The sequence below is a fragment of the Takifugu flavidus genome, chromosome 7 (genome assembly GCF_003711565.1).
Source record: "Takifugu flavidus isolate HTHZ2018 chromosome 7, ASM371156v2, whole genome shotgun sequence".
Classification (NCBI taxonomy): domain Eukaryota; kingdom Metazoa; phylum Chordata; class Actinopteri; order Tetraodontiformes; family Tetraodontidae; genus Takifugu; species Takifugu flavidus.
The window spans coordinates 6,282,732-6,301,332 of NC_079526.1; the positions used below are offsets into that span (position 1 = coordinate 6,282,732).

The 18,601-nt window shown below is 44.7% G+C and overlaps 2 protein-coding genes across 3 annotated transcripts; both read left to right on the forward strand.

Moving 5' to 3' along the window:
* Positions 1 to 3,116: 3,116 nt before the first annotated feature.
* On the forward strand, positions 3,117 to 7,804 carry creb3l3a (cAMP responsive element binding protein 3-like 3a). Of its 2 annotated transcripts, none has more exons than XM_057039291.1 (10): positions 3,117 to 3,290; positions 3,570 to 3,725; positions 3,836 to 4,067; positions 4,500 to 4,621; positions 5,137 to 5,250; positions 5,326 to 5,432; positions 5,519 to 5,587; positions 5,735 to 5,819; positions 6,403 to 6,496; positions 7,065 to 7,804. In XM_057039291.1, the coding sequence occupies exons 1-10, from the start codon at positions 3,270 to 3,272 to the stop codon at positions 7,379 to 7,381; spliced, it is 1,317 nt and encodes a 438-aa protein (XP_056895271.1). In that variant the 5' UTR covers positions 3,117 to 3,269; the 3' UTR covers positions 7,382 to 7,804. The 2 variants fall into 2 exon arrangements, with proteins under 2 accessions (XP_056895271.1, XP_056895272.1); XM_057039292.1 differs by having other exon boundaries at positions 5,140 to 5,250.
* Positions 7,805 to 12,178: 4,374 nt separating this feature from the next.
* Positions 12,179 to 14,725, forward strand: rxfp3.2b (relaxin family peptide receptor 3.2b). Its single transcript, XM_057039279.1, has one exon. The coding sequence runs from the start codon at positions 12,383 to 12,385 to the stop codon at positions 13,565 to 13,567; it is 1,185 nt and encodes a 394-aa protein (XP_056895259.1). The 5' UTR covers positions 12,179 to 12,382; the 3' UTR covers positions 13,568 to 14,725.
* The last annotated feature ends 3,876 nt before the right edge of the window (positions 14,726 to 18,601 follow it).

Below are 18,601 nucleotides of genomic sequence, written 5' to 3' on the forward strand. Positions count from 1 at the left end.
TCACTCAAACTAAAAGAATCATATGATCGTTCTCTGCTGGTTTTCCTCCACTGAAACCTTCATCGGGTCTGTGCTTATCTAAGAATGTCCAGTCCATCTTTGACCCCGCACCACTGTGTTTACTTCTGATAAAGACTTTTCATCCGTCTCGGCCGCATCTAACAAAATGACACAACATAGTAATTAGTATTGTGAAGGATATGAAATGATGCGCTGCCAAAGGAACTGTTTATTCGTAGGATGCTTTATTTTCCATCTAATGGAAACACTGTGAATATGAAATATGGAATAAATCAACCAGGATGATTTTGGGGATATTTTAACCACTCTCCAATTAGATCAAACGCAGTAGCAACAACTAAGGAATTTGCATAATTTCTGACATGATTACACTTTACTAAACAGCTTGATTATTTATTTGTTTGTTTGTTTGTTTGTTTGTTTTATTCTGCAGCGGGTGAGGAAGAGCCGGTAAAAACAGGCAATTATAAGCGTCAGTAACCTGAATAGATCACTGCTGCAGTCCTCTGAGTTTGTCTTGAGTCTCTCTATAGTTGGGATTATCCAAATCTGCTTGCAAAGAAGTTATGGAGCTGTTGCCCTTTGTCCTCCTTCAGATAACCAGGTGGTGATAATAATGACGTAATGCTTGTGTTCTAACAATGCAGCAGACTAGTTCCGGCTAGCAAACGTTGCCATGTTTCATAAGGAAGCTCTTAAATATCTCTTTGAAGCTTTTCCCTCTTGTGTTTTCCCTGTAAACCTTCCTGATTTTGTTAATTTCCTCGACTTTAGATCTTCTTTTCCTCCTTCCTCCCAGATGGATTTGACAGTCCTCTGTGTTCTCTTTGTGCCTCACTGCTCTGGTGTTGGCCCTGTGTAGTTTCTAGTCTTTGGACTCTGCTTTATTTTGCCTGGTTAATCCATTTGGAAGAATTTCTGTCCCTGTGTGTTCTTGTTTTCATCTCCCAACCCTGTCTGGAAATTGTGCATTTTTTCCTCATTCCCAACCTTCCAGTGTGTCTCAAAAGCAGAGTCACCCAACTTCTGGATTCTAATCTGGTTGTTCACGTCGTTGCACATATTGACCGGTGAGTTAGGCAAGCTGGAGGGTAAAAAAATGTAGCTAGCCTCAGGTTGGAGTGCTGTGGCTCAACCTTGTGCTGTTCTTGGGTGGAAATGCCATTTTCCCTTCACTCTTTTGCTATTTTTGACCTCTCCTTTTCCTTCCTTCTGGATGGGTTCCCTTTGAACATCCAAGGTTGTTGCCTAACTTGAACTTTCAGAACTGTGTTTCCTGCATTTGACTGCCTGCTTTTTTTTACTATTACCTGTGAGTTTGTTTCACTTTGTTGTCATGCCATCTGAAAAAATCCTGTCTCCACCCTTCTGGTTTACCCTCTCTGCTGAGGTAACTACCCATACCTACCTTTGGTTGAGAGAAAATCATTTTAACTGGTGAAAAGAATCTTCCAGTTCAAAAGGCACGGAATAACACCAGTATATCTCGAGGTTACTGCAAAGTTGCTATGTTCAAGCAGATGTTGTGTCTTGGTGTTGAATCCTCTATTTCAAAGTGTGTTTTTGTCCTTTTTAAATGGCGGTGGAACTAGCCAAATTGCGCACCGGTATGAATATTGAACACCACTTTGCATCCTTTCCAGTGTGTTTGGTGGAGGTCGTGATGGGAACATTAGCTGAGCAATTAAGCTAAATACTGGCATTAACCCTCATTTCTCCATCACTCAAACTAAAAGAATCATATGATCGTTCTCTGCTGGTTTTCCTCCACTGAAACCTTCATCGGGTCTGTGCTTATCTAAGAATGTCCAGTCCATCTTTGACCCCGCACCACTGTGTTTACTTCTGATAAAGACTTTTCATCCGTCTTGGCCGCATCTAACAAAATGACACAACATAGTAATTAGTATTGTGAAGGATATGAAATGATGCGCTGCCAAAGGAACTGTTTATTCATAGGATGCTTTATTTTCCATCTAATGGAAACACTGTGAATATGAAATATGGAATAAATCAACCAGGATGATTTGGGGGATATTTCAACCACTCGCCAATTAGATCAAACGCAGTAGCAACAACTAAGGAATTTGCATAATTTCTGGCATGATTGCACTTTACTAAACAACTTGATAACGGCTGTTCAGGTTGCGTGCTGGCAGGAGCTTGATGATCAAATTGATTAATAAATAACAGAGAATGGAGTCTGTACGTCTCTAGTTCCCTGAATAGATTCCATGCTGAATTACATTTGTTCATAATGAACATCCAGTTATAGTTTTTTTTTAACTTTTCTTTTATTAATTGATGACAGCTAAGGAGCAGAGCGTCCTTGAGCCGTCTTGAAACCAAATACACCCGGCTCTCATACATGCTGTCCTCTTCCACTATACCTGTCTTAAGTTTTACCTTGAATCCTGTCTTGTTACCTTGTTTAGCACCATATCAGTAACAATCTGTTGACATGGAAGGAATCAAGTGTACCTCTCAGTGTCATTAAAAACCTCGCCTTCTCAAAGCTGTAATTAGCAGCAGCTAATTCTCTTGTTCACCTTCTCTGTGCATGTGGAATAGCATCAAACATCCACGGGAAGCAACTGAATGTGCCTAAATGTGCCCGAACATCACTGACAGCTGCAGCTTCATGGAAACAATAAAGAGGACGGTACTGCGCCCGGAGCAGAGCACTAAGAGGTAGAAGAGGCACCCCTGATGTCTGTACTACAACCAATATTCATGTCAAAAACAGGTGTAACAATATATCTGTTCAGCAAGTTCCTGAGATGGTTCAGCGCTCTAATTTCCTCCTTATTTGAACACACTATGTTTGTACGTTACCTTAAAAACAACTTCAGACGGAAAGTTGGTGCTTTTAGGCACGAGGGATTAACTTTTTTCCCCCAAAATTTGATGAAATATCAATCATGATATAATATCCAACATGTAAAATGATGCGGTTTGGTTAAATGATGGAAATGATGTCTTTAAACCCTCTTTCCTCAGCGTGACCAATATTTTAAGGCTTTTATTGTGGACTCTTGGCCACCCATCAGATTTTATCTGGTCAAAGCCAGTGGGGGCAGGGTGGTGTCATTTGCTGGGCGTGTTGTGTTGGAGTTTGAGCTTTGGACCTCAGGAACAGCTGAGATAGAGCGGAGAGAACGCCACACAACAACAGAGGGAATCACACGTTTTGGGTGGATCAGCAGAGTCCTGGGGAACCTGTGGAGAGAAAGCCAAACCGAGGAACTATGGAGTACTACCCAGAGCAGGTAAAAGACCCGAAAGGATCCTGTAATCTGTACCGCGGCCAGACGGATGTAGGTTAGTCGGGTTCTAGTCTGCTGAGCAAGGTTCAGCTTTGAGATCAAACTGAAAGTCTGCTACATTCTAAAACTTAACCTGTCAAAACTGAAAATGTGACAAGATTTCTGGTACCCCACTTTTTTCTACAGTACAGCTGTGAAGTCTAAAAACCCATCAAGAGTTCAGTGATCTTCTCACAGTGCGATTGACTGACGAACCACGCATGACCTCAAATGTCATTTCAGGGATGTGACGGTGCCGAGCTACTCGACTGGCTGTTTGATCAAAATGACACCGTGGAGAAGCTCGAATGGCTGTTTGATCCAAACGACAGCAGTCTCCGGCATGAGGGAGCAGGGAACCATAGCAACCATCAAAACTGGCCAGTCTCAGAAGAAAATGTGCGTGACTATGTATTTGTTTCAACCGATCCTTGACAGACTATGCAAGTCTTTGGTCTTGATCATTCCACGGCCCAACAAAACCTATCACCAGTGTTTCCGCCTGACAGATGCAGCAGATGACCAACCAGGCCGACAGTGACTTCCTCAACACTCTCCTGAGTGCTTCCGTATCAGACTCACCTGTGTGGTCCCCGAACCCCAGTGACAGTGGGATCAGTGAGGATCCCCCGTCAGACCAGGTCGACAGCCCTCAGCGTCCCGAGAGCCCCCAGGGAGATGCTCCATATTTTGCTCCAAGGTCAAAGAGAAGCCCTGACAGCAACTTCCCCACAGACCGCAGTGAGTCGCAGGTTCTGAAACAACGGTCGTCATTCCGTATGGATTATGCCCGCTACAGGAGTGTATCTAAAGATCTAATGTCCCAAAAAAGAGTGAAAATATAATCAATGTCCTTGGGAGACATTAATAGTGGCAGCAGGACTATTGCTACTTATTGCTACTTAAGTAAAAATGTGCTAAGCAACAGTTGACATGAAGTAACCCCGTTTTTTAAATTTTAAAAAAGGTTTTAAATGTTCTGTAAACAGATGAGTTATCGTGCTGGACAACATGTTAGCATTTGTTCCCGCACTGGTCATACTGACATTGTTGCGTAAACGTGCACAGTCCAGGTAATCAATACGGGTGATTAGCAACAACACTTTCTTCAGCGTTTCTAAGCTACGCCACTGGTGACGGTCATCTCATGCTGTCACATCGTTGTGTGTGCAGATTCCTGGAATAAAACCTTCTCCATGAGCAAGTATCTCCGTCCTTCTGATGCACACAGACCGCTGCCATCTGAGTACCCGCTCACTGTCAAAGATTTGCTGCTGTCTGGTGCACCGGAGCATGTAAGTGCTGTCTGACCCTGGATGCACGTCACAGGGCAGGGGTGCGAGTTTTTGGGATGCATCCCAGCAAACCACACAAAAGAGGGTTAGAGTCAGTAACAGCGTTATTCCATCCAGCAGGATCCTGTTCATCAAGGCCCTGGAACTTGGGCTGAATCCCAATTTTTCTTTTTACCTTTTCATCTACCCTTGTCCCTCAAAATGGAGTGGTGGAGGGCAGGGTGAAAACATTCCCCTGAGAGTCAGGACACAGCTTGACTATTGCTCTCTCTGTAAACATGTCGCTAACAAGCGGCAGAATACAACTTTCAAGGTTGATTCAAGACTGGCCTGAGAATAAATTCAAAGATTTCTCGCTACTTATTTTACTGCTTATCCTCAGACTATCAAAAATTATCTCTCATTTAAATATCAATGGGTGAAAAGTCCGTGAAGTTTCTTTGCTTGTGGCGCCCAACCAATTTTGAATTTAGACACGCTTTAGGCATTTGTATTTACGCCGTATATTCCTTTAGCAGGCGCCGCAGACCTCCCAACAGTCCGTACAGGAGCTGATTCTCAATGAAGATGAGAAGAAGCTGTTGGCAAAAGAGGGGGTGACTCTGCCCAACCAGCTGCCCCTCACAAAGGTAACCCTCCACCAGTAACAGCACCAGTAATGGCCGCCATCCCGCGCGTCACTGACATCTCCTTCCCTCCATCAGTGCGAAGAGCGGGTTCTGAAGAAAATACGCAGAAAGATTCGCAATAAGCAGTCGGCCCAGGAGAGCAGGAAGAAGAAAAAGGAGTACATCGATGGCTTGGAGAGCAGGTGAGATTTTTGCCCCGATCACATGCTGTTTCTCCTTTTCCTGCAACTTCCTGCCTTTTCTGAGCGGTCACCTGTGTGTCCTGAAGGATGGCGGCCTGCAACGCGCACAACCAGGAGCTGCAGAGGAAGGTCTCCCAACTGGAGAAATGCAACATGTGAGACATTTCAATTTCTCCAATATTCACGCTTTTCTCAGATCTGCAGGCGATGTTTCTAATGACATTTCCCCCATGCGAGCTGCTGCGAACATCTGGACTTGCCGCGAGTCCTTATTAATATTTTCGTTCTTGTTTGCATCTCAGGTCACTGATGGAGCAGCTGCGCAGGCTGCAGGCTCTGGTCATGAATACATCTAACAAGCCAGCCCAGACTGGGACATGTGTACTGGTATGGATGTCTGCTGCGGAAAACAGACCATCATCTGTCAATACACTACAAATGAGGCCACCAATACAATATATATGAGCTGGATTATCCATCAGTACAGTATCTTGGCCACTCTCTTCCTCATGGGATCGCAGGGAGGATGCTGGAGCCTGTCCCAGCTGCATGTGGGCGAATGCAGGGGACACCCCCGAATGAGTCACGATGTGAGCATTTGGGGGTTCACTTACCTCGTTCAAGGTGCCCTGGCACCTCCCCCTGCTTCCAGGACACCTTCCAGGTTTTGTCAGTACCGGGAACTGAAAAAGTTGCCCTTCTCAACTGAGCTACCAGCGCTCCGTATCCGTATATCCATCAAAAGAGAAACAAAAGTAGAGAATTTGACACCACAGTTTAAATGACAGTGTCTTTGGAATTAAACGCATAATGTGAGGCAACATGGGAGCAATTTTACCTCCCTAAGGGATGTTCTTCTGGCAGCCATTAAAACACAAATTCACTTAAAATCTCAACAGTGGAAGTTTTGTATATGCTAATCATTTCTCCACTTTGAGCAGCAGCCTCTCTCTCTCTCCCTCTCTCTTAGGTTCTCCTGCTCTCCTTCTCTCTAATCCTCTTCCCCAGCCTCAAGCCCTTGTCTGACACCAAGGTCAGTGAAGGAGACTTCAGTGCAATCAGAAGTGAGTTACCTTAACCGTAAAAAAACAGCTTCGTGGGCACGCCTCACATCTAATCCGACTCCCAGTGGCCGTGTCCGCGGGGCTAGCTAGGACCACCCTCTCGCCCGTCTCAAAGACGTGCCTCCACAGAGAGTCACGCTTATCTCTGCCAAGTATTGAGGATTTGCTGTTGACACACAAGATTATTGCCGCAGAAAAACATGTTGCCATTGCCGTCACTCCTTACCAGGCAATCCTTTATTATTAGATTTCTTTGTAATATCAATTTTTCAAGAGGTGAGATTTGGCCAGAGAGATTTCCGATTGTTTCATCAAGACAAGTGTAAGAGACAATTAAGCAGCCCCAATGCTATCTATCTATCTATCTATCTATCTATCTATCTATCTATCTATCTATCTATCTATCTATCTATCTATCTATCTATCTATCTATCTATCTGTCTGTCTGTCTGTCTGTCTGTCTGTCTGTCTGTCTGTCTGTCTGTCTGTCCGTCCGTCGATACATATATATATATGCACATACACACACATAGTGATAAGCGTATTTGTTATTTCCTTTCTCACGCAGTCCAGTCGCGGTCTCTACAGAACATTCAGGCCTCCCGTGTGCTGCACATCCCCGAACCTCCATATCCCGCCGAAGACAAGGCTGAGAACCTTTCTCGGGATTCTTCCACAAAGGTGGACCTGGAGGAGATCGCAGCCCGAATGGAAAAGCTGAGGGTGACCCAGGAACGCTCCAGCCTGGAGTCTGTGTCTCAGAACTACAGCCAGGAGGAAGGGTTGGGCCACTTCCACGTAGACCCAATTACGGGTCACATCGCGGCTCTGACCTGGGATCCACAGCAGTCTGAGAGGCTGCGGCCACACGCCGACGACATGTAGTTTAATTTTAGCCCGGAGGAATTCTCTTAGTCTGTCTACGGCTGCTGTTTATACTGACAGGGAAATCCACTTTTAATCAGTCCTGTTCTGCGTTTGTGTATAAATCCCCATCATCTACAGTTGTTGGGTATCTGCGTTGTGACATTTTGCTGATCGTGTTTTTGTATCTCAGGCTGCGGCCCGTCCCGCTGTTTAACCTTTGCCTCTGTGCTGATAAAAATGCTAATTGTTGTGTTAAAAACCGCTAAATAGAGTTGAGATCATCTGTAATGTTTTGATTCAAACTGTAATTTAAAAAATGTCAGAGCATGACTTTGAACAAGCGTCCTTGACTGGATATATTTGCATTCTTTCTTGTGTAAAATTGTCCCAAATTTGAAAAAAAAAACATTTTAAAAAACCTGCCAAAATAAGGTTGCTCAAGTTGTCTGGTGTTTTTTTTTCTTTTTTTATGCGAGTGGAGACGGTTTACAGAGCAGGGCACGGGAAGTTTGGGCTAAAGGTCGAACAGATGACCTTTTGCCTCATGACTCAGACTTCTTGGGACAATAATTGACATGTTGACGCATTGCTCACTGAAGACGGGCCCTGTGTGTCCACAGCCATCCCCAGGTCTTATCCCCACTGCCACTTGGAGCATATTTTGATGTAACATTTAAGGTGTGACTTGTTGACATTTTCCACGGGCCGCTGGAGTTAATTTCAAGGCAGGAGATTTTGTGATTAAACCTTCAGAAGAAAAGGACATGCTGGTTATTTTCATGTCTCTGGTGTCTGAATGAATACAACCGCGATAACCAATCTGAGCCTCAGTTATAAAATAGCAGGCATATTAGTACTTACTGTGATGAGCAGAATAGCAGCCACAGAAGTGGACCATTTTCATAATGTACCACATTTAATACGGAGGCAATTTTCTTCCCCAAAATATTTATATATAGCTATAATTTCCTAGCTTTTCTCTCAATCATTAAATTTAATTGAGTTGTCAGGAAAGGGGGAATTTCTCTGAAAATTATAGTAATTGTCATCATTATTATTAACTGCACTGGTTAATTATCAAGAGGCCGACTGTGTAATAGGCAAAGGCATCACTATGTTCAAAGATATATTTATATAAATTTTACAACATGGGGACAAAAAATACAACATAAAAAAAGAAAACACACACAAAATACTGCACTCGTTATAAAATATATCAACCTTTCATTCAGGGCTCCTTCCAGCTTCTGATTTCAGGACTTGAGGGAGGACCATCAACACACATTCATTTCAGTCCATTTCCTTTCCTTCACTCCTAAACTGGGGGTGTTCCAAACGCGGAATTCGAAGTGCCACCTAATCAGGGTCAAGGGTTTTGTACACCCTACAGACCCTCAGAGCTGCATCGTGGGGAAGAGAACTCTCACACTGTGTTCTCCCAAATCAAAGAACTCTGCCCTTGAGCCGGATCTGGTTAAAGAGCACGTTGGTGATGGTTTATTCTCCCGAGGCTCCACCACCTATAAGGTTTTCCAGCATGGATCAGGCAGCTTACACAGGTGGGCTAGCCCTTTAACCCAGAAGAGATTAATATAATAAATGCTGCTAGCATCTAAATTAGCTTTCTGTTTGACTGATTTACTTGTTCAGTCAGATATTTTGGTCCAATCTTGTTGTTCTAAATAAACAAATTCCACTATTTCGTCCATTGCTGTGGAGATTTTTTGGATGCACACGAAGTGATGGAGGACAGCCTCACTTTGTTCTTAAATGAAACTGTTTTTTAATCACTGTGAAAGTCTCCACCAACACATTCTTTAATCATCACTTTACGCCGTCGCTTTGACTGCAAAAATCCCCGTGGAGACGGGAGTTCTCTGCATATAGATCGCTGCCTGTTGAGGTGGTAAGTGACGAGGGAGCACTGGGAAGAGATCGAGTCTATCAAATACACTCAGCATCTTCTCTAATCTGCTAAATTGGCTTTTCCTTTGCTGTCTTGTGACGTGTATCAACTTTCTAGATTAATTTATCTGGTTTGAGATTGTCAACCAAGTCAAAACTTTTGTATTAACAAAATTATTATTTTAATGGATTAATACACCTCGTAACACTCTGAGCTTTTAAGAGATGGATTCTATTGTTATGCAGCGCTCCTGTTCTTTGACTCTTTTGTATCGTGGCATGCGTCTTTAGCAAGAAGGGATACGAATATATGAAACACAGAGGATGCAGGCATGACAAAATGCTGCACGTTGATGGGTAAATTCATTCCAATGTGCAGGAAAAAGGCATACAGGGCACAGCAATTGGGGGGAAAATGAGAGCGATGGAAATCATTAAATTAAATGCCAAACAGCCAATTTTTCGGTCTTTTATCTTTACTGTGTGCCTGAGTTCAGACTGCGGGAGAACAGGAAATTATCTTCTATATTACTCTGACACACATCATACAAAAGAGCCCTCTTGATTAAATGTTCTTTCCCAATTTTCCACAGATATGTTTAATTTTGCCTTAATTTTCCATATAAATTCTCCGCATGGAGCTGTTCCAGTGTCTGAGAGCCATTATTTCTTTTATTTCTTTTTTTCACCACGGTGTCTTTATGGATTTACTTCCTCGGTTTTTCCAAGGGGACACAACTCATTATACACAGCGTGCACCCATCGGTTCTGATCGTGGTGCATGATATGCTGACAAAAAGCTACCCACGGTACAAACATGTCAGGTCTTTCTCCTGATTCCCAGTGTGACGCTGCCATTTTTCTGTTTTGCTCTGGGGGAGGGAGGGAGACGGAGAGCAATATAAATGTGATGCGTTCCATTACATTTATGCCATCCACCGTTCAGACCCCTCTATAATAAACACAAGATGCACACTGACAGAATGTGTAGACAGGGACGTTAATGGAGGGAACTGTTTTTGTCCTCCTTTTGCAAATGCTGATGGGAAAAAGAAAGAAGGTCAAACCAGGTCTTGTTTAACTGCGAGCGGTTGCATATCTATCTCTTCATGTACATCACCCAACATCACATTCAGTCCGATTTCCAACATTTAAAGGTTTAGCACGTTTAGCAGGGCTGCAGCTGCTGTGACCTGTGGGACTATGTTTCATCGGCAGCTTTCTTCAGGTGGTCCCTGTATTTCAGATGCAATTGACAAACACACAGAAAGTTTTTCTCATCCAAATGAAGATTTGGAATGCATGAATTCATCCATTCCACAGCCATGCGGAACTCAGCATAAAGAGAATGTCACCCTTGGATGTTCCGGACGACAGATGGAAGAGAATTCAGTAACAGCCCAGAGAAAAAAGGAGCGTTGTCCAATCCTCCTTTCAAATGTGCCCGTACCATCTTTTTGGCTGACAGAGAACTTTTTGGAGCAGTCATTATCCTGAAGATGACCCTTCCCGAGGACACCGCTCCGAACCAGATATCCTGGAGATCCTACGTGAGCCCCATTGTAAGTATTTGGTCAGTGTACCTGGGATAATCACAGGAGAACATTGAAAAGGGCTCCAACTTCACCTATCACTCGTTCTTTCACTTACATTTGTCCAGTTGGACCCACGGATCAGTGACCAGGGTCACCGGGGGACAGCACCATCAGAAAGACGTTGCCTCTCACGCACTCACTGAATCCAAATGTGGTCCATCGATGACAGCCGTTAACAACCTGACTGAGATGACACCTTCCCTGACCTTGTGTCTACAGAGGAGAGACAAGTCGTCCTGTCTTCTGTTACGCAGCTCTGCCACTGCTCCGCCTACTCAAGCGACAGGTAGTCGATAACCACCCTCACTCTTGCCTGTGATGGCAAAGGCTGGGGCGTTGGGTCTTCTTCGATGCCACTGAAGTTTCGCTTTTACCCTAAGAATATTGGGTGTGGAGGTCGCGGGGTCGCCAACCGTGACGTCAGTGTTCCCGGGTTCCATGGGGCGCCACAAGCCTGTTTGAGGGTGTAGAACATGAGACCAGACATGTGTCAGCGCGTGTCCTCGGAGGGTTTAGACGGCGGTGAGACGGCAAGAGTGAGGTTAAGAGGGATTAAAAAAAAGTGTTTCTTACATTGAGTTGTGCCTTTTTTTTGGATTTGCTCGGAACGTGCAACGTGAAGAAAACAAAAAAAAAAACATCTTAACCTACATACACCTGTCTGTCCGTCCGTCCGTCTGCCTTTCTCACTGACTGTGAAAGATTTTTCATATTTTAGTTTTGCGAGGTTCTAAACACAAATATTATGACATTTATTTTTAAAAATAAAAGAATTACGAAATATTTTTGGGTTCTTTTGTTTATTTTTTTACAGCATTTGTCACACTAAATGATTACAATATTATTTATTATTATCATTATTAATATTGTTATTCCTGAACACTCACGTAGGGGCAGTGTAGCGTTTATTGAAAGTTTCTCGACGCAGTAAAGTACTTCTAAAGTGGTTAAAAATACTTCTTTCCACCCCATAAACGAGTTCTACCAGAGGTAACGCGGAACGCGACATTTTCAATGTCTTTGAACCAGAATGCGTTTATAGGATCCCTGAGTGTAAAATAAAGGTTGATCATCGCCGGCTCTCTCTTCACGGTCCGCGTCCCCCTAAAAAGCTCCCGTTTGGAGGTCGCGCGGCGCAAACGTGATTATCTTGAAGGTGCCGCTGCGGTGTCAAAACGCGTTAACTTCACCTGACGGACACGATGGGAGACTTTGATGTGGATGCTGCAATCAGAGGGTGGATTCGCTCTGGTCCAATAATCTGGCTGCTGAGGAGAGAGACGACCTCGAGGCTGAGCTTTGCGCGCTCCCGTGGCACCTATAAACGGCCGTGGCGCGCAGCGCTGCGAGTGTTCGAGCAGAGAGGAGAATGGAATTATCTGTCGGAGGATTACATCAGTAGTACCGTGGGAGAAAAGGCTGACGGAGGGAGAGCGAATCCTTAGAAATGCTGCCATCCCAACTGCCTTCACCGGGCACAGCCGTCTAACTTTTATTGTGCGAGTGAGGAGTTCCGGCCATGCAGGCGAATGAAACTGGCGTGCGCTCAGTTCCATGTGAGCAACAGTTTTTGCATGAGGAGAACACTGAAAACTGTTCCAGCAGCAACTTGTCGCTGCACTGCTGGCTGCAGCTTCTCACCAAGGATTCCACCATGGAATTTCAGGCGGACAGCTCCAGCCTGGTGGTGCGTGTGATGATAGCGTGCGTCTACTCCATCGTGTGCGCACTCGGGTTGGTAGGAAATGCGCTGGCTCTCTATCTTCTGCACTCACGGCACAGGCAGAAGCAGTCGTCCATCAACTGCTTCGTCATGGGACTGGCGGTCACTGACCTCCAGTTTGTTCTGACCTTACCTTTCTGGGCGGTGGACACCGCCCTGGACTTCCGCTGGCCGTTCGGACAGGTGATGTGTAAAATCATCAGTTCTGTCACCACTATGAACATGTACGCCAGCGTTTACTTCCTCACCGCCATGAGCGTAGCGCGCTATTATTCCATCTCATCAGCTTTGAAGATGCACAGCCGGCGCGCTGCAGCCACCAGGGCCAAGTGGACAAGCTTGGGTATCTGGACTGCCTCTCTGCTGGCCACGCTGCCCCACGCCATCTACTCCACCAGCGCACAGGTGTCAGACGAGGAGCTTTGCCTTGTACGCTTCCCAGACACGGGCAGCTGGAACCCGCAGCTTCTTCTGGGTCTGTACCAGCTGCAAAAGGTTCTGCTGGGCTTTCTCATCCCCCTCGTCATAATCACCGTGTGCTACCTGCTGCTTCTGCGCCTGATCCTCGGCCGGCGATTCACGGGCGCGGCTGACCCGGAGATCGAGCATGGCCGACAGAGCCGCCGCTCCAAAGTAACCAAATCAATCGTGATCGTGGTCCTTTCCTTCTTTCTGTGCTGGCTGCCCAATCAGGCGCTGACCCTGTGGGGAGTGCTGATAAAGTTTGACCTGGTACCCTTCAGCAAGGCCTTCTACAACGCCCAAGCCTACGCGTTCCCCCTGACGGTGTGCTTGGCACACACCAACAGCTGCCTAAATCCTGTGCTCTACTGCCTGATTCGCCGTGAGTTCCGGGCAGGCCTGAAGGAGCTGCTACTCCATACCTCCCCAGTCTTTAGGAACCTGACCCAACTGCTGCGGCGCAAAACCAAAGTGGCTGAGGCACCACCAGTTCTGGTGCTGGTCCAGATGGATGCCTGAACTGGACTCAGCCTTGCTCTCCCTGAGCAGTACGAAGAGACTATTTCAGCTAAACGCATTAGCCAATTAATCATATCTGGAACTGGAGGTGTCGTGTACATCTCAAGCCAAACAAAGAATATGAAAGATCATTCTGGCTTTTCCAAACAACACAATCCCCATGCATAACCCAGTGGGACATGGCCCACTTTCAACACATGCTCCAAGATTCAGTCTGAGCTAAAAATGAAAAATATCTGTTTTAAAATGTCTTATTGTTGTTCTTTCTCTCCCTATTCGTGTCTCCATGTCTGACATCAGCGCAACCACAGCCGTAATAGCAGCAATTTCATCAGAAATAAATGTCATAAACACTAAATGTTAGCTTGTCAAGAATCGGCTGATCACGTTAATGGTGAACCTGAACATTTTCCAGCATGTGCACGTCGCCAGCACGCTGGCAGAACTTCAGTGGCCGACTGTGTATAACAAAGATGGACGCTGCAAGATTCATTTCCATTTGAATGTGACGAACGAGGAGGCACGCACGGCGAGTTCCTGTGTTTGCTGTTGTTCTGTGGTGTCATTTTGGGCATTGTTCTATACAGCGGAAAAAAAACAACAGAGCATGAGTTCTGTTTTAGAAAATGTGATATTTTGTCTTTTTTGTTTGCTTGAAAGGCATTCTAAATGTCTAAAATGTTGAATATTCATTGACAAAAAGCAGGGCCGAGTGCTGCATGTGGTCTATTCCAGAAATTAGAAGGTAATTAATGTGACAATGGCAGGGTTTGATTGGCAAATGTGAAACAATTCCATGTTGTTTTCTAGAGGACACAATGGGTAGGGAGGAAGTGAAGGGAGGAATTTATCCTCAAGGACACCATAGGAGGAAGAGGTGACTGACACAGAGAGTAACCTTGTGTATAAAGCCAGGAGGCACACACACAGAGACACACACACACACATGCAGCTGTCTTCTCTGTACTGAAAATTACCTTTATATTAAATGTGTGTCATGTTCCAGCCAGCCTGTTCTTAAATGGCAGGTTTCCAGTGATTCTGAATAACAGTCATGTGTGACCTGAACATGAACTCTGTGAATATGTGTATTTGCTAATTTCCCACTGTAAATGAGTCAAAAAAGAAATAAAATATTTGGACTGCTTGGCGACCGGAGATATTTGGAATTCCTGACATCAGCTCAGCTCAGAGCGCATCAGAATAATAATGTGCTGACTCTCCTCCTCTATCATGAGATGAATCATTTGAAGGGATTTGATTAGAATTTCTTGAGCACTCAGTCGGCCCACAGGAGCACTGCCACTAAGCAACGCCTCCGTTCGGTGAGGTTTAAAACAAATTTGATTTTTGATTTCCGTCAAGAGCAACACGGTGGTCAAGAGCCATGTGAATAATCAGTGTGAGAAACACAATAGAGGGGCACATTTTTGACAAAAAAAAATTAAAATAACTGCTCATAATTAAAGTGAAGGCCACTCTCACAGCGAAGCACTGTCTTGTCAGGTTTGGAGAGGATTCACCTTCAGCACGGGCGCCTCAGAACACAACCTGTTAAACTAAAATAATGTCATGGCAACTGTACATGTTAAGTCTACAACAGCACACTGTTCTCTAAATCATCCACGATCACTTCAAAACACCTCGTTACTTTTGTTATTGTCAGTCTGAACAGAGAGAACAAAGAATGATTTTTTTTTTATTTCATAGTACGTCAGCGAGTTGGTTCCATCTTTGCTATTGAGAACTTTTTGGTCCCTAATTATTAGTAGTTTGGATGAGAAGAAAAAGTACACATGCGTATTTGGAGACTGAGTGCAATCAAAAAAAACACTCAACAGACATGTTTGTCGTAAATAACTTGTGATTTAGGAGGCTGCTGCCGCCGCAATCACTAATCAGGAGCTCTCTTTCTCACGTTCTCCAGTTTCCCTGCTTCTATATAAGAAACAACTAGGAAATCAAAGGTCCCGGAGGGCTCGGACCCCCGCCAAGCAGCTCTTTCTCCCCCACGTATTGTATCTTACACCCGTGTTATAGAATATCACAACCAAGCTTTGGAGGATTAGAGGTCAAAGTACAGAGCAGCACCCAAGTTGATGAGCTCTTCCTTGGTCCATTATCAACAGTTCCTGAAGATTTTGGTATAAATCCTTTCACAAGCCTGCAGGCGGGCAGATGGACGGTCGGACGGACGGACAGACAGACAGACAGCCTTTATCATCTTAAAAATGTTGCCATCTGTGGCACTTTGGTTGGTGCCTCTTTCCAGAGCTTTATGTTTCACGATTCCGGCCTTTCGCCCCCACTCTTGTTTGTTTCAGTTTCCACCTGGCGTTGTTAGCTTGCTGCTCAATTACCGGTAGATCCTCCGACAAGCGCCAGTGACCGTGTGTGTGGAGGCTGCAAACCAAAAACAAAGCTGTCTGGAAGTCGCCACCGCTGTGTGCAACATGTGAAGGCTGCGTTTGCAAAATAAAATAAAAGGTCATGCTAGATTCAGCCATTACTGTTTTCTCTGTGGTTTTGTAGCATCTGAAAGTGGATCAGTCTTCGCATTTCGTACCCTTGGCCCGATCAGTCCCCTACTAAATGCTTGGGAAACTTTAAACCTAAAATAGACTCTTATCTGTTTCTTTTGTCTCAAAGGATCCATAGAGCAGACCGCTGTCACTCAGTTATTACAACGCAGTAGTATTATAATTATATATACAATTATAATAGTGAAATTGAAGATTCCAACATGAAAAAGATGGTGCTGATGTCACGGCTGCACAATCGCAAAATGACTGAAATAAATATTAATTGAATGAAAACATTCTCCGTATCAATCGGTCTGTGAGCAATGGTGAAATCTCTAACCTGGCCATCAGAATCCCCAGGATCCCTATTTACTGCCCTAAAGATTTTAAATGAAAGAAAACAACAGGTGCTTACATCCAGTACGTTGACTCCACACACAGGGGATCCCACAGGGCTGCGTTCTGTCTCCCATCTGCTTCATTGTCTATACAGTACTAACAACATCTCTAGAGGCCCTGGTGGAGCTGCCAGTTGAAAACCCATGAGTTGTCCCAACCCCAGTAGACAGTCAGTCCGACTCCAAACGTTCGCTGAAAACTGTCTGGAGCTTAATATCTCTAAAACTCCATCACCGTATTCCAGCACCTCGGCATCCAGGGTCAACTGGTGGAGGAGGCCAAGGGCTTTAAATATCTGGGGACAGAGGTGGACACCTGCCTGTCCTTCTCCCATCACACCAACTCTGTATAAAAAAGCACAACAGCACCTCCACCTGCAGACAAATCTGAGGACTTCCAGCATCACCTGTACACCAGTGTTGGAATACAGGTTAATCACTGAATCCACGGACCCTCCACGCCCACTCCACAACTCATTCATGTTACTACAATCGGGTAGATGTTATAAAGTACCTCTGGCCCACAAGAACATTTACGATAAATCTTTCATTCACTCTCCTGTAGGGATGTGGAGAAGGCACTGCAGCCTGTTACTGTCTCTGGATGTGTCAGAGAAGAATCTCTGCCACCCTGTGGGGCAGACAGTAATGTCTACCAAATTATTGTCTAAATCTGTCAAACCACCTAACTCTGCAATTTGTCGCCGCATTTTGGCTCTGGGGAGGATTAACAAAAGGTGTGAGATGAAAGACGTTGGAAGTGAATGGAAGAAAAGGCTGGACGGACCGCTGGCTTTTCTGCCCTTGTGCAAAACGCTGCAGACAGCGGCGCACTTTCAGTCAAGCAGCCCCGTCCAGGCCTGGGCCAAATAGACCCTGTCACCGTGCCTTCTCATGGTCTTAGCTGTGGGTCGTTCTGTAATTGCTCCGGCATGAATCATCTCTGCGGCACAATCTCTGAATGGTTGGAACCCTGAGAATCTGACAGGTCCTTGACAGCCTGCAGTGATATCTCAGTTTTAAAGGCTCTTTAAATTATAAACAGGTTCCATAGAGAGATGTTTTCCTTTGTGTGTTGGGCTTATGAGGGTTCATTCGCCCCAAATGAGCCAATGATCGCTGCCGCACCTGGCATGTATTTTTCCACTGGCTTCCTGCTTTTTCTACGTTTAACCATGTAAACACAATTACCAGAATACAGAAATCCTTGATGTTTATCCATTGAATGTTTACGGTCACATTTCCTCCCTGAGGCCCTGAACCTCCTGCTGCTTTTATACGAAGAAAGCGAGATCGCTTACTCATAACGAACAACTGAACTTTTCACCCTTCATCACAAATCTGTTAGATTTATCTTTAATAATGTTTTTCCAGTATTCAATGCCCCATTGCTTCTGAAAATACTTAAGTTCAAACTGTATTAAAGGGTCGCACAGAGTGCCAAAAGGTCTTTGCTTTAAGTCTCTTATGCGATAAATAAATACAAAAATAAGTCACCCAGACAGTCTAAACCCACACCTATAAGTTGTGCCACTCTCTCTCTGTTTAACATTTAGCAAATGTCCTCAACATAAGCACACCATATGTAATCAATAATCCTCCATGTTTGCCCCAGGATGGGAAGTGATAGTCAAAGGTTATGAAACACCCTTAGTGATGACCTTTCCCCGACGCGTCATAGTAACCCTATGATGCTTGCATCTGTACAATACCTCCCTAATTAGCCATACACTAGCTCATCCTGGAGGGATGCTGAGTCGGCTTCTGCAGCCCTGCACAGATTTGTTTAGAAGGTGTTGCTCATAGTGAGCTAATGTCACCTAGTTTTCATCAAAGGCTCCAGATCGACTCCATACAGCTACAGTTATTATTTATAGATGTAAAGCACAGCAGCACATGAAAGGCAGATTTCTATAGGACCATCAACAACAACAACAACAACAGCAACACGTCAGTTGTTTTACTAGGTAGAGGGGAGGTTCATGGAAGAAAGACTTCAGAGAATTGTAGGCTTTTATGTGAAACATCTCAATTTGGAGTTGTATTCAGGGCATTTATAAAAGAGAGCATCCAAGTGAGGCTGGGATACAGACAAGCTGCGTGTTTAAAATGCA